Source organism: Centruroides sculpturatus, unplaced genomic scaffold, assembly GCF_000671375.1.
Source record: "Centruroides sculpturatus isolate CEXI.00-Female unplaced genomic scaffold, Cexi_2.0 scaffold35, whole genome shotgun sequence".
Lineage (NCBI taxonomy): Eukaryota > Metazoa > Arthropoda > Arachnida > Scorpiones > Buthidae > Centruroides > Centruroides sculpturatus.
Window position 1 is genome coordinate 1,065,480 of NW_019384311.1, and position 18,671 is coordinate 1,084,150.

Sequence of the window (18,671 nt, forward strand, 5' to 3'; positions counted from 1 at the left end):
ATAGATAATTGAAAAGTCCAGAAAAAGCTGCAGGTTCTACATCTGACTTTCATCGATGTGGGGAAGGCTTATGGCAATGTCCAACAATCTGGTACAGCATGCGAAATAACAATGTAAGTAAAATTATTTTAGGTAATGTACTGTACAATGGTATGTCTTCTAGAGTTTTCTTGGGGAAACAAACAGCTTGAAGATGGGACTATTATCTGGATTCTGCTATAAGTTTTTACTTTCCTGACTGTTGTGACCTCCTCCCCCAAGTTTTTTTTACATTTTTGGGCTCAGGACACTTTGGAACATAGAGAAATAAAAAAAAATCGTTTTTTTCCGTTTGTGTGTGAAGGGGGCTCTTTCAAGCTTAATAATTCCTGTGCTTTTTGTCGAAATTTTCTGAAAGTTTGCAGGGAAATTTGTGTATTAGGGAGATTGATGCTATTAATTTTGGGGATTAAAGGTCGAGGGGGGTGGAAAGATAAAAGGAATCGTATATATCTTCAATAGGGTCGGACTTAATGACGATTTTACTTGTTATAAGCATTTACAATTTCTTATAAAATCCATCCCTACCGTGAAAATTGAGCTTTTCCCATTTTATAATAGTTAAAAATATAAATATTTTAAAAATAAAATATGATAACAGATGATGCCACCAAAATTTTAAATGTTTCCGGGAAAGTTAAGCAACTCGTTGCTGAATTTTTTTCTTTTCAGCATTTTAATTGTTTTACCAACAGAAAATATGAGAGGAAAACATTGCGGAGCACATTATATGAAAGCAACATTGTTTTCAGTTCCAAGACAAGAAAAAGAACAATTAGAGGAACTGAAAATGGAAATGAAATACTGAAAGAAAACGGTCTGAAAATTAGCGAGAAAAAGGCAGAATATATATTCTGTAACAAGAAGGAAATCATCAAAATCTAAATCTTCAAGAAGAGAGAATTATGGAAGTGTCTAACTTCAGGTATCTTGGCTCGATAATGCATGAGATGTGGAAAGGAAAGTGAATGTAATAGGAGGAAAAGTCTGAAGTGTTGAAGCTGGGCTGTTGTTCAATCAACCATGACTTATGGAGAGCGTAACATTAAAGAAAGCTAACATAAAAATGCAAACAAAAAATGAGTACATTTGACAGATTGTTAAAGTAATTGACATTGCCTACAAAATACAAGAAAAAAGATTACAGTGATGCGGGCATATCGTCAGCAGGGAAAAAAGTTACTTCAGAAGGATGACGATGGGAATGCAATCTGAAAATTGCAGCCCAAAAATATTATTATAAATAATTTTAAATATTAAGCGTTGAAAAAATAAATAAATTTAATTCTGCTATCTGTCTATTATCTCTATTATAATCAACAGTTAAGTCAAAACATTTAAATCGATTAGTTTAACGATCTTTAATTTGATATCAATGTTTTATTAGTTAAAACAATGTAACAAAATTCATTTATTATTTGAATTTTTTTTATTAATAATTAATTTAAAATATTGATTCCTATTTTAGATCTGGATCCGTCTGCATTGAATTTTCTTAATTGCAAAATTGATTCAATTAAAACTCAAAATTTTCAAATGGAAAGGGTAAGTAAAATATTACAATTTTTATTAATTATATGCATTTACGTTGAAATTTAAATGGTAAAGAGGTATTAAATTTATAATAATGTAAAGTATTATTTAACTTGTTATTTAAAAAATAATAATTAACAAATAATCAATATTATAGTTTCTCGGAGAATGGTACGAATTAGCAAAATCGTACAGTCGATCTATGGATTTACATTCTGCAATGTGGAAATTCGTTGATGATTCGGATTCAAATTACAAATTTTACTATACTGCTGTTGCGGGGTAAGTTAAAATTTTTGGTTAATTATTTATTTTCTTTTAATCTTTAGCATTTAAAGATGCTTAAAATTGTGGTTTAATATATTATAGTAATTTGTAAATTTTAAATATTATTTAATACGAAATTAAGCTAAATAATAATTATAATTTAATATACTTTTTCAATTTGTATATAATTTTTTTCGCTCTTTTCGCCCTGTGTCCATTAAGATGGTCTGGAAAAAAGGCCACTGGGTAATGAGAGATAGGACAGAAATTCCTGGGGTGTTGTGGACAAGTCATGGGAAAGTCCAGAACAGACCCCCCCAAATTATTTTCTTCCAGTAGTTCTAACTTATTTAATTAAAATTATAATTATTAAATTTATTAAGAGATGGTGCCTAACGCCTAACTCTACTACCAAATTGTCTTATAAAATATTAATATTATAGCCGTTTTTAACCCGATAATATTCGGCTTTGGTTGATGTATAACTTTAAAGTATATCGGGTTTAGTGATGAAATTTGTTTAAAATTATTTTTTCCTTCTTTTCAGAGACAACAATTGCATACGACCACTTCGAGGGAAAGTCGATGTTTTTGATGGAGAGTTGTATTTAAGTTACAGTACTTTTACTTCTGTTGTGAAAGGTTAATTTCTTTTTTATAATAGGGTAAGTCAGGGGATAATNACTGATTAAGAAATATTACAGATCTACAATTATAAAGTCCAGAACAGACCCCCCCAAATTATTTTCTTCCAGTAGTTCTAACTTATTTAATTAAAATTATAATTATTAAATTTATTAAGAGATGGTGCCTAACGCCTAACTCTACTACCAAATTGTCTTATAAAATATTAATATTATAGCCGTTTTTAACCCGATAATATTCGGCTTTGGTTGATGTATAACTTTAAAGTATATCGGGTTTAGTGATGAAATTTGTTTAAAATTATTTTTTCCTTCTTTTCAGAGACAACAATTGCATACGACCACTTCGAGGGAAAGTCGATGTTTTTGATGGAGAGTTGTATTTAAGTTACAGTACTTTTACTTCTGTTGTGAAAGGTTAATTTCTTTTTTATAATAGGGTAAGTCAGGGGATAATGAAAACCTGACGAATGAAGATAAATCTATTTAATGTGTTTATCGCCATTCGTTCATTACAAATAATCTATAATATAATCGAGACGGGTTGATGATAATAATAATAAGTGCAGAGCCCAAACGGTTAGGAGTTGGAAGCTGAAATTTGGTACACAGTTAGGGTACGTCACGAAAACGCACACTAAGAAGGGATTTTTCGAAATTCCTCCCGGGGGAGAAAGACAGGATTAAGGCTTAACACTTCCATTAACAATGGAAGTGTTAAGTAACAATGGCGGTGTTAGATAACAATGGAAGTGCTAAGTAACAATGGAAGTGTCAACAATGGAAATCTTACATAACAATGGAATTGTTAAGAGAAAGCGACGTGCGATACGCAGATGCAGCGTTTTTGTTTTTGCGGGAATCGAACATATTTTTAGACCCATCTAAAAATTCTCTAAGGGGACCCAATTCTTGCATTCAACGGGTAAGGTTGACTGTAACGTAATAATCTTTATCTTAGTTATCGTTACTTTTGCCCGAGCAACGCCGGGCCCACCTGCTAGTAATAATATAATTTAAAAAAAAAAACAAGTTTTATCTTGTTTGTTAACTTTGAAGTAACAAGCTGTGTTTGTTAGTTGAAAGTGTTTGTTACCTTTCAACATTATTGAAATAATCATCATCATCAATATTGTTTATTTATAAAGGTTTTTGTTTTTTTCAAATAAAGAAACAATACACACGAACAGAAATTATATATAATAATAAGCATACAAAACCTTCCAGTCCTCCGTGTTTTGGGCAAGCTTAAGAAAATAGCTAGAGAATTTAATTTTATTACTGTCTATAACACCAAAAATATACTGTCATAATTAGATTTTAGGTCGTCCATTCTTTTGCGATCTTCTATTAGTTTGTAAAAACGTAAAGTCTAAAATGTTCAATAGGAATGTATTCACATCTTGAAGATGACCAAGCCATAAAAATTCTTTGTTTTTAATTATATGTACTGTACATAATTAAAAACAACGAAATGGTGTAACAATTAAACAAGAAATGATGTAATTATTATCATTTGATTTTTGTCTTGTTTTATTATGTAATACTCTTAATAGCTACTAATTTGTTGCTACTCCAATTGCTACTACTTATCAACTTTGAAATTAAATTTGAAAGTTGGTATGTGTACTAGCAAATTAGTTGCTATTAAGAATATTAAGAAATAATGTATTTTGAATTATTTATTTTATTTTTCAGGCGATATTTAAAAAATGTAAATTATAAAGAATAAAAACATTAATATATTGGTAATTTACTAATATAATGAATGATTATGTTAATCAAATAATCAACTAATATTTTAAAAGTATTATTATTGATACTTGACTAAATTAATTTTCTCTATTCGGGTAACGTCCACAAACCACGTAGCACAATTGAAGAGGAAATAGGGGGACTGTTGTAGTGGTCCATGATAGTTAATGGATACTACAACGGCGAAGGGAGCCAAGTTTCTAAATATTTATATAGGGATTAAAATAACATAACTAAAGATAACTATATATTTATATATGTATGTGTATATGTTTGCGTGCATGTGCCTGCGTAATGTGTGTATGTGTGTTTTCTTGCAAATTGATATGACTTATAAACTTTGATCTGTCTCAGTCCACATATTTATGAAATTTATATTGAATAAAAAGTAAAGTTTTGAATAATTCTCAGTGAGATAAGATGGTGTTGTGGAAATTGAAAGTAAAGTTTAGCAAATATTGTGTGAGAGGTCGGACTTCGAAAAAAATCCAAAATTTTATTCGGGAATTTTTCGAAAGAAAATTCGTTTTTCGTTTTGAAAAGGAAATTTATTTAAATCTCAGAGAAAAAAAAACCTTTTCCATTTTATTACCGGAGGATGAGTGCAATTCTCTTCCCGGAGTCGTTTCCTTTCCCAGGGAACTCAGAATGTGTCACTGAGAACTACATCTAAAAATTCCCTATTGGTGGAAAACGACAACGTGACTTGGAAATAAAGAGGAGACTTCAAGGAACAGTGAGAGGGGTCGAGAGTCCGCGAGAATATTCCCTGTGTGCCAGCCGAAAGGATTTAGCATCGTCGCTCGTTGCCGCGCGCTCCTCCCGAATATCCAGTGTTTCTCCGGGAACACCTACGAAGAACTAACGAATCTCAACTTTCGATAGACTTTAACCGCCATCCAAGGCAACAGAGACATTCCCAAGGCTCCCCAACGACTCCACAGACATCTGGAAATCCGTACATAGTGCTTCAGGTATTTATAACGACCCGCGATGTTATGTAAGCTCTCTCTCACCAACTCGAAGAAGCTTTAGGGTAAATACTCTTCTGTAGAACCAGTTTAATAAACGAATTTTGTTATTATTAGAATTGTGTTGGTTGCACTTCCTCAAGCGGTTTCCATCCCGAGTCCAACCGCCCACAGACTGCTCGCGCGTAAATGCAAACGTAACCGGTCTCTGTGTCTACCGAGAAGACACAGTGGTGTCAGTCCTGATAAATTTGTCATTGCAGTCTTCGCCGACGCAATGTCGACCCTTCGGTCCTGTGGTGCCGAAGCATAGAGGAAGCCCTTCGGCATTGTCACAATTGAAATTATGATTTATATATCAAGTGACACTTTAATTAAGCATTTCCATTTCCTTTTTTTGCAGATAAATAGAAAGTTTAATATTTAAAGATAAGCTTTTTAAGATAGTTACTGAGCAATAAAATCACATAATACAGTATTTAATTTATCGATATGGGTAATTGTTTTCTTTGTCAGAATAGTGTTTCCATTCTGGAATTAAATTTAAAAATTTTTAAATGAAATAAACAGTTTTGGCAAGATTTTTGATTAGTCCTACAGGTATTTATTATAATCCTGTATAAATTATCGTTAACTCGCTAATGATTTATTCGAATTAATAGGATTGTTTCATGTAAAAAAGGGGATTACATTAAATATACAAAAATAAGTAAAGTACAATAGATTACATTTAAAAGTAAATTAAACAATAAAGTAAATACAGTCAAAGCAATTTCAAACTCTAACTACAAACTTCTGTAGACTTTATTGTTTAAGATACTTCGGTTTGTCGCAAAATTAAACTAGTGCCAATTTCGGGAGCGAACGAACGATGACGTTATATCGATGTTTGATTGTTTATATTTATATTTCTGGATAAATTAATTAGGTAATTAGGATATTATTATCTAAAAACTGATTAAGAAATATTACAGATCTACAATTATACTAATGGGCTCTGTGTGTACTACTATACATAGGATAGGGGTGGATAAGAAATCGTTAGTGAAGAGGTAAAACGGTGTCTTTCATTTGAAGTTCATTGTATTCAAATTTTACAAATGTCAGTGCGAACAAGTATATACAAATTATATCTCGTTTTAAACATCACTGAGGGTCCAAGTCGATTAACAAACGAAAGTAATTCTCAATGTTTAACAAAATATTTATATGTAAGTAGTAATTAGAACTCTATACATATATAGATTCTGGAAATAAAGTTTGACGTAATGCATTTATTGATTTTTGGCCATTATGTTTTATATAGGTTTAACTTAGCTTAACCGAAAATAGTGTAAAATTCCATTTCGGTTTCTAATTCGGCTTCAAAATCTAGTTTCGGCCAGACCTTACCTGTTTGTGAAAAATGCAACGATACTTAGTCCAATACCCGAAGAAAAGTATCGATACCGGTATCGGGCCAAAAGTACCGAGTACAAAAAGTACTCGGTATAGAAGGAAAGTGTCGATACGATATCGGTATCGGCAGTATCAGGATGTCCCTATTCATAACTTTGATACCTTATGTAAACTTCTGCTATAAGAAACGATTCTGAAGTTAATTTTCTGAACTAAGCATTATCAACATTTTATAAAATCAAATTAAGTCAGTCGACCGTTTGATACTTAATAATAATAAATTGCAAACAGGATATATAAAAATCAATAGGTGCTAATAATATATTTTTTTTAAATTAAACATAAATCAGAATATAATTATAATTATTATGTTTAAATATAATAAAAATTAATTTATAGATTGACCATAAAATCACCTCTATTAATTTATAGACTCCCAAATAAATGGGATAATCCTCTGACTTGGCTAGCGACCAGGTTGAGGGTCCTTATGCTACAATACAGACTTTTGATATTTGCGAGCCATATTAGAGTTACGTTTTGCAACGCATGCAAACAAAAATTGAGAATGATTTATAGTATTTATGTTCTACTTGCCACTATGCAGATAAATAACAAATGATAAATCAGAATTTATACTTTTTATCCAGAAAATTTCCTTAACAAATGGATTGGGTGGGTGAAATACAGCACAAAAATCTTGGAGGGTCTGCAAATAGGGTGTCTCTCGCGACGATTATCTATGGGTAAACCGGCTTCTATTTATTTGTAAAAAACTTTAAAGACCCCACGTGAACAGCCAGTAGTTTTATCTACTTAACCACCAATGGGCCCATAACAAATGATCATATATTGGAAAAAATTTTCAAACGAATAATGAATTTCAAATTAACATATGAATAAATCTTAAACCTTTATAAATTTTCAATTGCCAGAAAATTTTTAACATTGTTATGTTAAACACTATTAAGAAAGATTTTATAAGAGAGGAAAAGGGAGAAAATTCAGTTGAGAATAGAAATGTCTTGAATTTTTATTATACTTCATGACGTGAATGATTTTCAATTTAAAATATAAATTCATTTATTAATATAGTATAAATTGGACAAAGTCTTACATTTGCAGGGCCTATGATCAAAAAATATAGGCCTATATTATTCTAATAATGTATATTTGATTATGATTAGTTTGGAATTTATAGATAAAAATTGAAAAAAAAAGTTTTTCTTTAGAGAAAATGGTGGTTGTTTATACCGATTACGAGAACATAGCAGTTTTGTACTCCTGTCTTTATACTATTCCTCAAACAGAGAGTTGTCATCCAGCAGCAGTTTATGGAGTTATTATTTTACGCAGTAAAACATTAAATTCGAAAGCATTACAGTCAGCGTTAATGGCTGTAAAAAATTCTTGCATTGATCCAAGAACTCTTCAGCATAGACATTCTGAAGGTGATTTTTCTAAATTTTCTTATATATATTCTTAATTTTTATACTTTCTAATGATTTTCATATTTATATTAATATTAATTATAATTTAAAGACTTTTGGTTTTTTAGTGAATTGCTGGTTTGATGATGATTTCAGAACAGATGAAGAAGATATTCCAGGTAAATATATTATTTATTCAATAAAAATGTATTTACAAATAAGAACTAACTGTTAAGTATAAAATAAATAAATGTTTACGGAGATTTATCGTATAAATGAATATCAGAATGCATTATAATTCTGATATTTATCTCTTCTACTCCATATTGCATCATAAAATTTCTTTTAAATTCTTCTTCAAGTATACTTAATTATTTAAAAACAATTTTAAATAATTAAGTTAAATACTTTAAAATGTAATTTATTTTGAAGTATGAAATATTTAATAAAATGAGTTTTTATAATTTATTAATAAAGATTCTATAATTAAAAAGGTCCTGATTTCTGCTATGAAAATCCGGATGCAGGATACTGTAGAGGAAACTTTCAAAGATACTATTATGACTGGAAATCCGATAAATGTTCTGTTTTTCGATACAGTGGTTGCGGTGGAAACGATAATAATTTCCTAGTTTTACACGAATGTCAAAAGAAATGTCAAAGTAAGGATGAAAATTTTCATACGTCTATAAATAATAAATAAAATTTAAATATCGATGTCACTTTTAATTAGATTTACGTAGGAACACACAATGTCCGGAAACAGCAGAATGCGCTTTAAACTGTCCACCATGTTGTCGTGAAGTTGATGGCTGTATTAAATGTGATTGTGACAGCGTAGTTATAGGTTAGTTTATTTTAAATTTTATTATTAATTTTACAAATATATCTAGTTATACGAATATATTTTAAACAGAACCTCCTGGTCCTTCGAGGAAAGACAATAATTGTATTCAATCGCCTGCTGATTGTACTCCCGATTGTCCTCTACAGTCCACTTCCCCAGGATGTTTTTCCTGCATATGTATTCCTGATGTTTTTCGAGCACCTGGTATGTAGCATATTTTCAGATATAAACATTTATTTATAATTTCAGTAAATATAAATACTAATATAACTATATAATTTTATTACACGGTTAAATTTTTATAATTTTAGAAGTTCCACATAGAAACATCCATGAATTTCGTGTATTAAATCCGGGAGATTGTCCAGGAAGATGCAGAATTATAACGCATCCAAATGAACTTATATGTAATTGCGCTAATCAAGGTAAGAGTATTTCATAATCATTAAATGTTCAACGTAAGGATGAAAAATTTTAATCTAGTTTTAATTGTAAAGGTATACTTATAATGTAACTTTTTAAAAGTGAATAAGCAATTGTAATAGGATATATGCCTATGACTACAACTTACAAAATAACCGGAAAATGTATGATTGAGTTTTAAGAAATGTTCGGGAGTTCAAGTACAATCTAACATAATGAAGTGAACAGTTTACAGATGGTAGTATCTTTGTCTGAGATATCTTTATTCTTAATGGCTGTACGGTTTACAAGAATTGCCTTTACTGCAAGGAAGTACAGAGACGAGATTTTGGAACCCGTGTGAAGCTTTTCCGAGGTGCTGAAGATGCAGATTTCATTTTCGTGGACGATAGTGCCTGCCTACCTACCGCTGCATTCATTAATGACTTTTTGAAAATAAAGATATTTGTGACATAGAATGGCCACAAAATCTATGGACTTAAATCCCATATAAAATGTATGGAATGCTCTAGGGAGGCGAGTTACATCCAAATAACCTTTACCATAAATACTCTAGAAGCTTTAAGATGCACTTGTCAAGAATAGAATTTACTCCCTACAGAGGTGATAAACAATATTACATTGTATTGAATATATAAGCAATCGTTGAATAGAGCGATTGCATGCAAGAGGAAACCATATGCCATTATTTTCCGTGTGAAAAATTTACGATAATGTTTAGTATTTTATCTTGTTTTTTTCGTTTAACGTAATTTAGATAGCATTTTTGCTTTACAATTGTTTTGTTGCATAAAGAATACAGTATACTGATTGTATGATACGTCATGCTGCTGTGATATGTAATTTCTGCGATATAGGCCAAATTAATTATTATGCTTAGCTTTTGGACACGATTGCATAAAAACTCTACAGTTCAAAATTACTGATTTATGCAGCTCACAAACTCTTATCAGTATAAAACAGTTTAAACTTTGTAAAATTTATAAACAAAGAAGAAAATCGAACTTTAAAAAATTGTTTTTTTTTTATTTATTTTGTCTATCGCCAATTTATTACAATTAAGTATTTAAAATCTTTTATAACATATATATTAATATAAATTTTTTTCAGATATTTGCGTCTTACCAAAAGATAGCGGATTGTGTCACGGAAATGAACTCATGTATTATTTTAATAGTCATAAAGGAAAATGTGAAGCCTTTAGTTACAGTGGATGTGAAGGAAACTTGAACCGTTTTAAAACATTAGAAAAATGTATCGATTTTTGTGGAGGTAAAATTATGATTTAACACTATAATAAGAACTCAAAATTTTACATTCCCCTTTTCTGTTTATTTTCATCTTGTGGACACTAAGAGGGCCTTTTATTAATACCCATTGCGGATTCGACCAGATCCACAATGAGTTTTTCGAATGGTTAGAGACCAGAAATTCCTTGGTCGCTCAATTCGATTCGATTCTGGGTCCTCACAATATAACCTTTTACAAATATCTTGCAAAACGAATACGTTAGAAAGCAAATCCTTAAAAAAAACAAAAAATATAATATAAAAGGATTTAAATGATTACTTTTCATTTATAAATTGACTAAGAATACAGTAGAAATATCTTTTATTATGGTTGTCAATATTAACAAGTAAAACAAAAATATAAAACCTTATATTTCTATTTTAATAGGAAATAAAATGCCGTAAATTTTAGTGATGTTTTTAATAAAATTAATTAAATTATATAGCTTATTTACAATTAAATATTATATCATGATTAAAATTTTAAAATTATTCTAAATAAACTAATTCATTTTTATAAGCGTGATAGTGCACATATTAGAATAAATTGGAGTGTTTATCATTTAAAATTGTAAATTATAATTGATGAAAATAAATAACTGATTTGATTTACAGATATTTGTGAACTTCCGAAGAAACAAGGAATTTGTAAAAATACAATAAAAAATTTTTATTTTGATCACGATACTATGTTATGCAATAGTTTTCCTTACAGTGGTTGCGAAGGAAATGAAAATAATTTTATAAGTGAAGAGAATTGCAAAAAAAGATGTCTCGGTAATATCAAATTGTTTTAAAATTATGTTACAAAATCTATTTTATTAAAATAATTGCCTAAATCTTGAAAATTTATTTTTAAAATTAGATGTATGCGAAGAACCTGTAGATCCCGGACATTGTTCTGAAAATATTAAACGATATTATTATGATACGACGACAAAATCGTGTCAAGAATTTACATTTACTGGATGCATGGGAAATAAAAACAATTTCTACACTCTTTCTGAATGTCAGAGAAAATGCGAAGGTAATTTTCTGATATTATTATGATTTTGTATAATATAAGAGTAGAACGAGGCCTATATTAATTAAAGATTGTGCTTAAAGCGATTCGAAATATCAGCTTATTCAGAAAGCAAGTACTGTACCGTTCACAAATATATCTACTGCATGTGATTTTACTGCATTCACGCTGATTTCTTATTTATCGGAAAGTCATAGATGCCATTACAAAAGTATTAGAATTGATTTATGTATATTTTTGTTCCTTAACATGTCCAAGATGATTGGTTACTTTGAAACACGATTTACTTTGAAACAAGAAATGCGAAACACACCAACTTCATTATCAGATTTATGAGGTCGAATTGCCATGAATAATGGAATGGTAAGGAAATGTGTAAAAGAATGCTCAGTCACACATTTTTGCTCAAGCTGAAGCCTTCGCCACGTCATTTAGTTAGAAACAAGTGGAACATCTTCCTGCATCCCAGAATAATCGTCAATTGATTTTTATCTGTTTGTACTGTACATCTGAAGAACTTCTTTGCTGGCAGCTCTTCCTCAATGATGATGACGCTAAAGGAGCAGTAGGGCACAGGACCGGCGTTAAGGTTTATGCCGCCCGGGCAAGACATGCATTTGACGCCCCCTTATTCCCTACGTAAAACGAAAAAAAAACGGGTTGTTTTAAAATGCCATACCTATTAAAAATGAGAAGAAATTTTTAACGTGTTTAAAGCTGCTTCCTGCACATTTGTCAAGGAAAGATTCCTATTTAGACAATTCAGATCTTTTGTTTAAGTATAGGTCAGCTTGTGTGTAAAAAAGTTACTGCGTTTGTTTTTAAGGAGAACAGGCTTTTATAACAAAACTATATAACTTTATGTATGTAAAATAACAACTCAGAAAAATTAAACAAAGTTAACAGCTTTAAAAACTAAATAATTATAAAATATTTAAATAACTTATGCTGTTTCTGGCCATATGATTTACCTATCAGATTATACAACATTGTACTTAAATTATAAGCAATGACATTTCTTTTTGTTATGCTAGTTCCTTATTTTTTAACGGGACAACATATTTATTACATTTTAAGCACTATATTGTACAAAATTAACAATTATTTTATTCCTTGCGAATTTACTTATTGCTTATAATATAAAAACTTTACAAATAACATTCTTATTTGAAATATGTTTTGCTCGCGTTCTTGCATAACCTTTTATCTCTTTTTGGAAAAATGACCAAAATCTAAAAACATTTTTTCCCAAAAATGGGTATAATAAAGTGTCTTTGCCGTAAACAGACTGTCATAGAGAGAGAAACTGTAAAATAGTTTCAAATATTCGACATTCGTAGTTAATATTAATTAATTCATTCTACGAGAAAGAGATACAAAAACTGATGCCCCGCTTATCATATAAAGATAGAAACTATGTAGAAATTTAGTTTAGAGTATTTTTTTTATTTTTTTAATGAAAGGGGCGGAAGACCAGGACTACTCAGGGGTATCGCCTGGGTGAAAAGAAAAAGGGAGAAGGAGTAATGGATAAGGGGGTAGAAGTGTGATAGGAAGGATGGTGAAGATGAGAGAAATCGTCAGCGCGAACAACGCAGTAATATAAATAGGTGGATACATGTGCGGTATGCAAAAAGAAAGAGTGTACACGTAATTATGGCGCGTTACATATGAAAGAAAAGCTTTGTGGTTATAGAATAAATATAAATACCGGAGTTGAAAATGGTGATAGTTACAAATGGGTGCATGTTTNGTTTAAGTATAGGTCAGCTTGTGTGTAAAAAAGTTACTGCGTTTGTTTTTAAGGAGAACAGGCTTTTATAACAAAACTATATAACTTTATGTATGTAAAATAACAACTCAGAAAAATTAAACAAAGTTAACAGCTTTAAAAACTAAATAATTATAAAATATTTAAATAACTTATGCTGTTTCTGGCCATATAATTTACCTATACAACATTGTACTTAAATTATAAGCAATGACATTTCTTTTTGTTATGCTAGTTCCTTATTTTTTAACGGGACAACATATTTATTACATTTTAAGCACTATATTGTACAAAATTAACAATTACTTTATTCCTTGCGAATTTACTTATTGCTTATAATATAAAAACTTTACAAATAACATTCTTATTTGAAATATGTTTTGCTCGCGTTCTTGCATAACCTTTTATCTCTTTTTGGAAAAATGACCAAAATCTAAAAACATTTTTTCCCAAAAATGGGTATAATAAAGTGTCTTTGCCGTAAACAGACTGTCATAGAGAGAGAAACTGTAAAATAGTTTCAAATATTCGACATTCGTAGTTAATATTAATTAATTCATTCTACGAGAGAGATACAAAAACTGATGCCCACTTATCATATAAAGATAGAAACTATATAGAAATTTAGTTTAGAGTATTGAAAATCTTATAAAAATAAAATTTGTTGATAATAAATTGTCGTTTTTTTAATAGTAGCCCAATAAAAATGACTTTCCACATGCGCTGATATATGAAGAATGCCAACGAGTTGCGTAACTTTTTCAGCTGTTATGAGATTTTATTTAAAAAATAACTTTTATATTATTCATCATAATATTAATAAATAAATTGTATGTGGCGTCATGTTATGTATTTTCATCATAAAATTTTTTACATTAATTATTATGAAATGACAAACGTTTACTTTTCAGGTTAAAGATGATTTTTCTAAAGAAAAAAAAATTGTAAATGTTAATAATGAGTAAAATCTTAATTAGGTCCCATCCTTGTTGAGATATGACACACGACACCCCTTCTATCTCCGCACCTTTTTCGAACTATAACCAGAAAAATCTAATAGCATTAATGTCCCTTATGTACAAGCTACCGTGCCAAATTTGCTTTTTTGTCTTTCAGTGTGGATATGATTATGCGCATTAAAACAAATAATCGCTCGTTGTCTTATAATTTATTTACTCGTTTTTATTTTTCAGCTCTGCTATATATAACATAGGTAAAGTAAAGCGATCGGTCAAAAAATGACCACCAAGATTTTTGTATTTAGACTTAAGGATCTTAAACCGTCAAGAAATGCAAAGATTTTGTGGCTTTTTTCTGTATGTATGTATTCCTTGTGATGGGAAGAGGCACGACTTTGTTAATTAACCCTCCTTGAAGCATAATAACTTTTGTGTGTTTTGTCAAAAATTCCTGATATTTTTCAGAGAAGTTTATTATTTTATTTGTAATGTAATTCTGAATCGGAGTTGAATTATCTTCATACCAGTATCAAGCATGCCGCTTATAAACTGCGTATCAAACAAGTTCCACTATTTACTGTAGCATGACATAATGCAACTCTTCACGGCTTTTCAAGGAGGGCTTGTATCGACTCCTCGGGAGCTGACGAGCAAATATATATATATTAATTTTCAGTTTTCACACTATTCTTGGTATTATGCGGTCAAAAATGAAGGCGTGGGGAGCTCGTGTGAAACCTATAAAAATTGATAGAAAGTGTAACTAAGATTATTTCTAAACATGAGCGCCCCGCGCTTTTATGAAGTTTAGATTGAGGATGGTAAAGGGATTGGGATGGGGATGACGGGTCATATACTGTAGGGATTTAAAGTATATGATACGGGTGCCCGATCTCCACCATTACATCACTTTAGTGCATTTACACACGCACGTCATGATTACATTCTACATTTTGTTGTTTATAAAGTTTTGAGTGGGGAGGATGATGGGGTGGGGCTATCTTGAGAACGTCATTAAAATGCATTGTCATCTGACTTGGGTATAATTCACAAAGTTTAAACCTTTTACCTTAATTAGAAGAGGATGACATTTGAATTGCAAGATTTGAGGACATGATACATATTCTTTCTTTCATGTTAAAAAAACATATTTAAAATGATTATTTTTCTTAATAATTTGTTTACATAATAATTATATTTAATTAAATAATATATTTATACAATTTTTTGAAAGACTTAAATCTAAAACTTTATTAAATTAATAAATATAATATTTACAATCATTTTAATCCAATTATTTCAAAGGATTTTGAGTTTGAAAAATGAGAGATTTGCAATGTCAAATCTGTATGTTTGTGAGATTTTAAAAGAATGCAAGTTAGATTATTCAAATTTAAAATATTTCACTTTTGTGTGCTCATTTGTAATTGGATGGTGAGATAATATTTCTCACATATTGTTGCATATATAGCAGAAACATCCTAGAGATAATTTGAAAAAATAATTGCAATCATGAAACAAGCTATAAAGTTCATACAACATTTATTTAGTCTAGAAAATGGTCAAATCTGTAAAATATACATTATCAGACAACCTTAATTTGATCTATTTGGACTCAATGTTTATATTGAGATCAACATTATAGCATTTAAGACAAAAGACATGCATACAAATCCAACCTTTAGTCATTAACATATAGCTATGTTTTAATGTTAAGTATTAAACAAACTTTGAAGAGAAAAAGATAACAGATATGCATCAAGACTTATATGTCTTTAATTCAAATGATAATGTCATTGCATTTCAAAGTAAGTATTATATTAGGAAGTACTGTTGCTATTAAGCTTGCCAACTCCCAAAGAGTTGATTCTAGGAATTTTCCATTTTAGGAGATNATTTGTATAATGTTATTTTTTATTTATTATTTTAATACAGTAGAAATAATTAAATTTATAAATACCCAGTACTAAATTATAATTATATTACAACTTAATTAATGGTTTGAAATAATCATTAATAATTTAATTAACTAACTAAGAATAAAGCAATAATCTATTCGTAGTATTAAAATTAAGGAAATTAAGAATTTTTATGAATGGAACAATCATGACGATCAGAAATCATCATGATTCCTGATCCGGAGCGACAGACTAACGTCTTTCTCGCCTCTGATTGATTGATTGATGGGAAGCACTAGCACATTGTATACTATACAGTGGGCCTGACCCGCAATTAATTATTATAGGGACATAATTCTGCATCCCTCACTCATGTTGAGCACAGCCAACATGAAGAACTATGCCCCCAACATTATAAATTATGATAGTCTGGATCAAATTGGAAATTTAGAAATGAAGGTCTACACTAAAGTTATAAGTAAACTGTCTTATAATTCTCTAATTATTAGAATATTTTCAATAAGAAAAAAAAATATATATATATATGATAACGAATTAATTTTTCAATTTTATAGCAATTTGCCAGCTTCCCGTTGCTGTTGGTCCTTGTAAAATATTTGTAACTCGCTTTTATTACGATTCTGTTAATCGGACTTGCGAGGAATTCAAATATGGAGGATGTGAAGGAAATGAAAATAATTTTGAATCGAAAGAAGATTGCTCGGGAAAATGTCATGGTGAAGCATTTTTTATTCCTTCCAGATTATTTTCTTCTTAAATTTATTTAATAAAAATTAATGAAAATTAAAATTTTATTGTTGAAATTAATTATGAAATTCAAAAATCATTTAATTTTGCTTATTTAAAATTATACAAAAATCTAATTTATTGAATATATTTTATAAAAAAATATGACTATTTTTAGGTGTTCGTTTAGCAGCGTCCTGTATGAGTAAACATTGCAAAGATCCATCCAACGATAGAGGTAAATGTATTTATATTGTTATTTATTAAAATTTTCAATATATTAAAATGTAGACGTTATTTTTGGATTTAAGACATTCACATGTACACAAAACATTGTTTTACATTTATTTTAAAAGATTATAATATAGGTTAATTTTGAGTGAAATATCCATAGTTTTGTTTCAATGCATGAATTTATCTTTTATTATGGGATAGTTGGTCGTGGGTTCAATCCTCGCCAACGGACTGCCACGTAAAGTTTTCAGGGTTTTTATCACGTTTATAACACCTAACATCTATGTTTCTGTAATAAAATCTGAAAACAGCCGGGAAACTTACGCAACTCGTTGCTAGATTTTTTTTTAAAAGATATGTACTTACAATTATGAATTGTTTACTGAAGATTTACGATTTTTCTTTATAAATAAATCTGGAATATTTTATTAAAAGAGGCTTTTATTTAAAATGTTTCTTGTTATCATGTGACGATCTCAGATCGTGTTTTGTATTGTTTTCTTATGGACGATATAAAGTTCAAAGTAGAAGAACGATCGTCGCATTTCATATTGGCACCTGTAACGGACTTGCTAACTGACATTCTATGCTGCTAAACTTTTAATATCTCTTGCAGTTAATATTATACGTCTCAAAGCTACAAATAACACACGTGTATTAAAGATTCGAGAGATTCGTAGGCTTTTTGGGATTTGTTTTCGGATTCCAAAAACGTTTGGATTCGAACCAACCTTACAATGAAGTGTTTATTTCCTTTACTAAAACCGAACAAATTTAAATATAAACTCAATATAACAAAGTGGAAAAAACTTGAATAAAATGTGTATTAACTTTTATCTCTAGTGAGATATCTATACATTTATTTAACACTAAATTCCTTCAACATTTTGCGCTTTATATATTTTCCTCATTTGTTACAATATGTTTTTATCTACTAAATTAATTGTTAAAATTAATTTTAGAAATTTAATTTTTTATTCTAAATGAAAAATTTAATTAATTTATAAAAATATTTATCTTTACAGGTACTCACATTCATGCTACTCCATCATTTATTGTCTTAATTGTTTTTGGGATATTATTTGAATATTATACATATTTATAAATAAACTTATAAAAATGTTTTTATAATTTTTTTATTATTATTTTATTTTATGTATTACTTATAATTTAATTCGAAAAATTAAAATATATATTTTACAAATATAAAATAAGTGTTACAGTGTTTAAATAATATATAAATCAAATTTAATTTACTCACATATTATTAATTGATTTTAAAATATAAAAGAACTACTAAATTTTTGTTAAAATCATATTAAATTAAAGTCCAATTTCTTATAATGGTCACCTCCGAAGAACGGCCATTTTTTTTATGTTCCTGTCAGTGGCCGTTCGACTATATGCCGTTTTCACCGCCGAAATTCGGATTAATTCATAAC

General features: G+C 29.4%; 2 protein-coding genes across 3 annotated transcripts in view; one reads left to right on the top strand and one right to left on the bottom strand.

Moving 5' to 3' along the window:
* LOC111621728 (acidic mammalian chitinase-like) overlaps positions 1-7,407 on the bottom strand; it is a 31,452-nt gene extending 24,045 nt beyond the window's left edge. Inside the window, exon 1 of the mRNA XM_023363959.1 lies at positions 7,024-7,407. The gene's annotated coding sequence lies outside the window, so the exon portion shown is untranslated. The remainder of the gene's footprint in view (positions 1-7,023) is intronic.
* LOC111621712 (papilin-like) lies at positions 1,532-18,381 on the top strand. 2 transcript variants are annotated; one of them, XM_023363942.1, is made up of 15 exons: positions 1,532-1,584; positions 1,730-1,854; positions 2,387-2,481; positions 7,840-8,058; positions 8,166-8,216; positions 8,532-8,699; positions 8,771-8,884; positions 8,954-9,088; positions 9,196-9,309; positions 10,418-10,579; positions 11,212-11,373; positions 11,462-11,623; positions 16,824-16,985; positions 17,174-17,233; positions 18,255-18,381. In XM_023363942.1, the coding sequence occupies exons 1-15, from the start codon at positions 1,576-1,578 to the stop codon at positions 18,332-18,334; spliced, it is 1,818 nt and encodes a 605-aa protein (XP_023219710.1). In that variant the 5' UTR covers positions 1,532-1,575; the 3' UTR covers positions 18,335-18,381. The 2 variants fall into 2 exon arrangements, with proteins under 2 accessions (XP_023219710.1, XP_023219718.1); XM_023363950.1 differs by lacking the exons at positions 1,532-1,584; positions 1,730-1,854; positions 2,387-2,481 and adding an exon at positions 2,811-2,923.
* Positions 18,382-18,671: the final 290 nt, after the last annotated feature.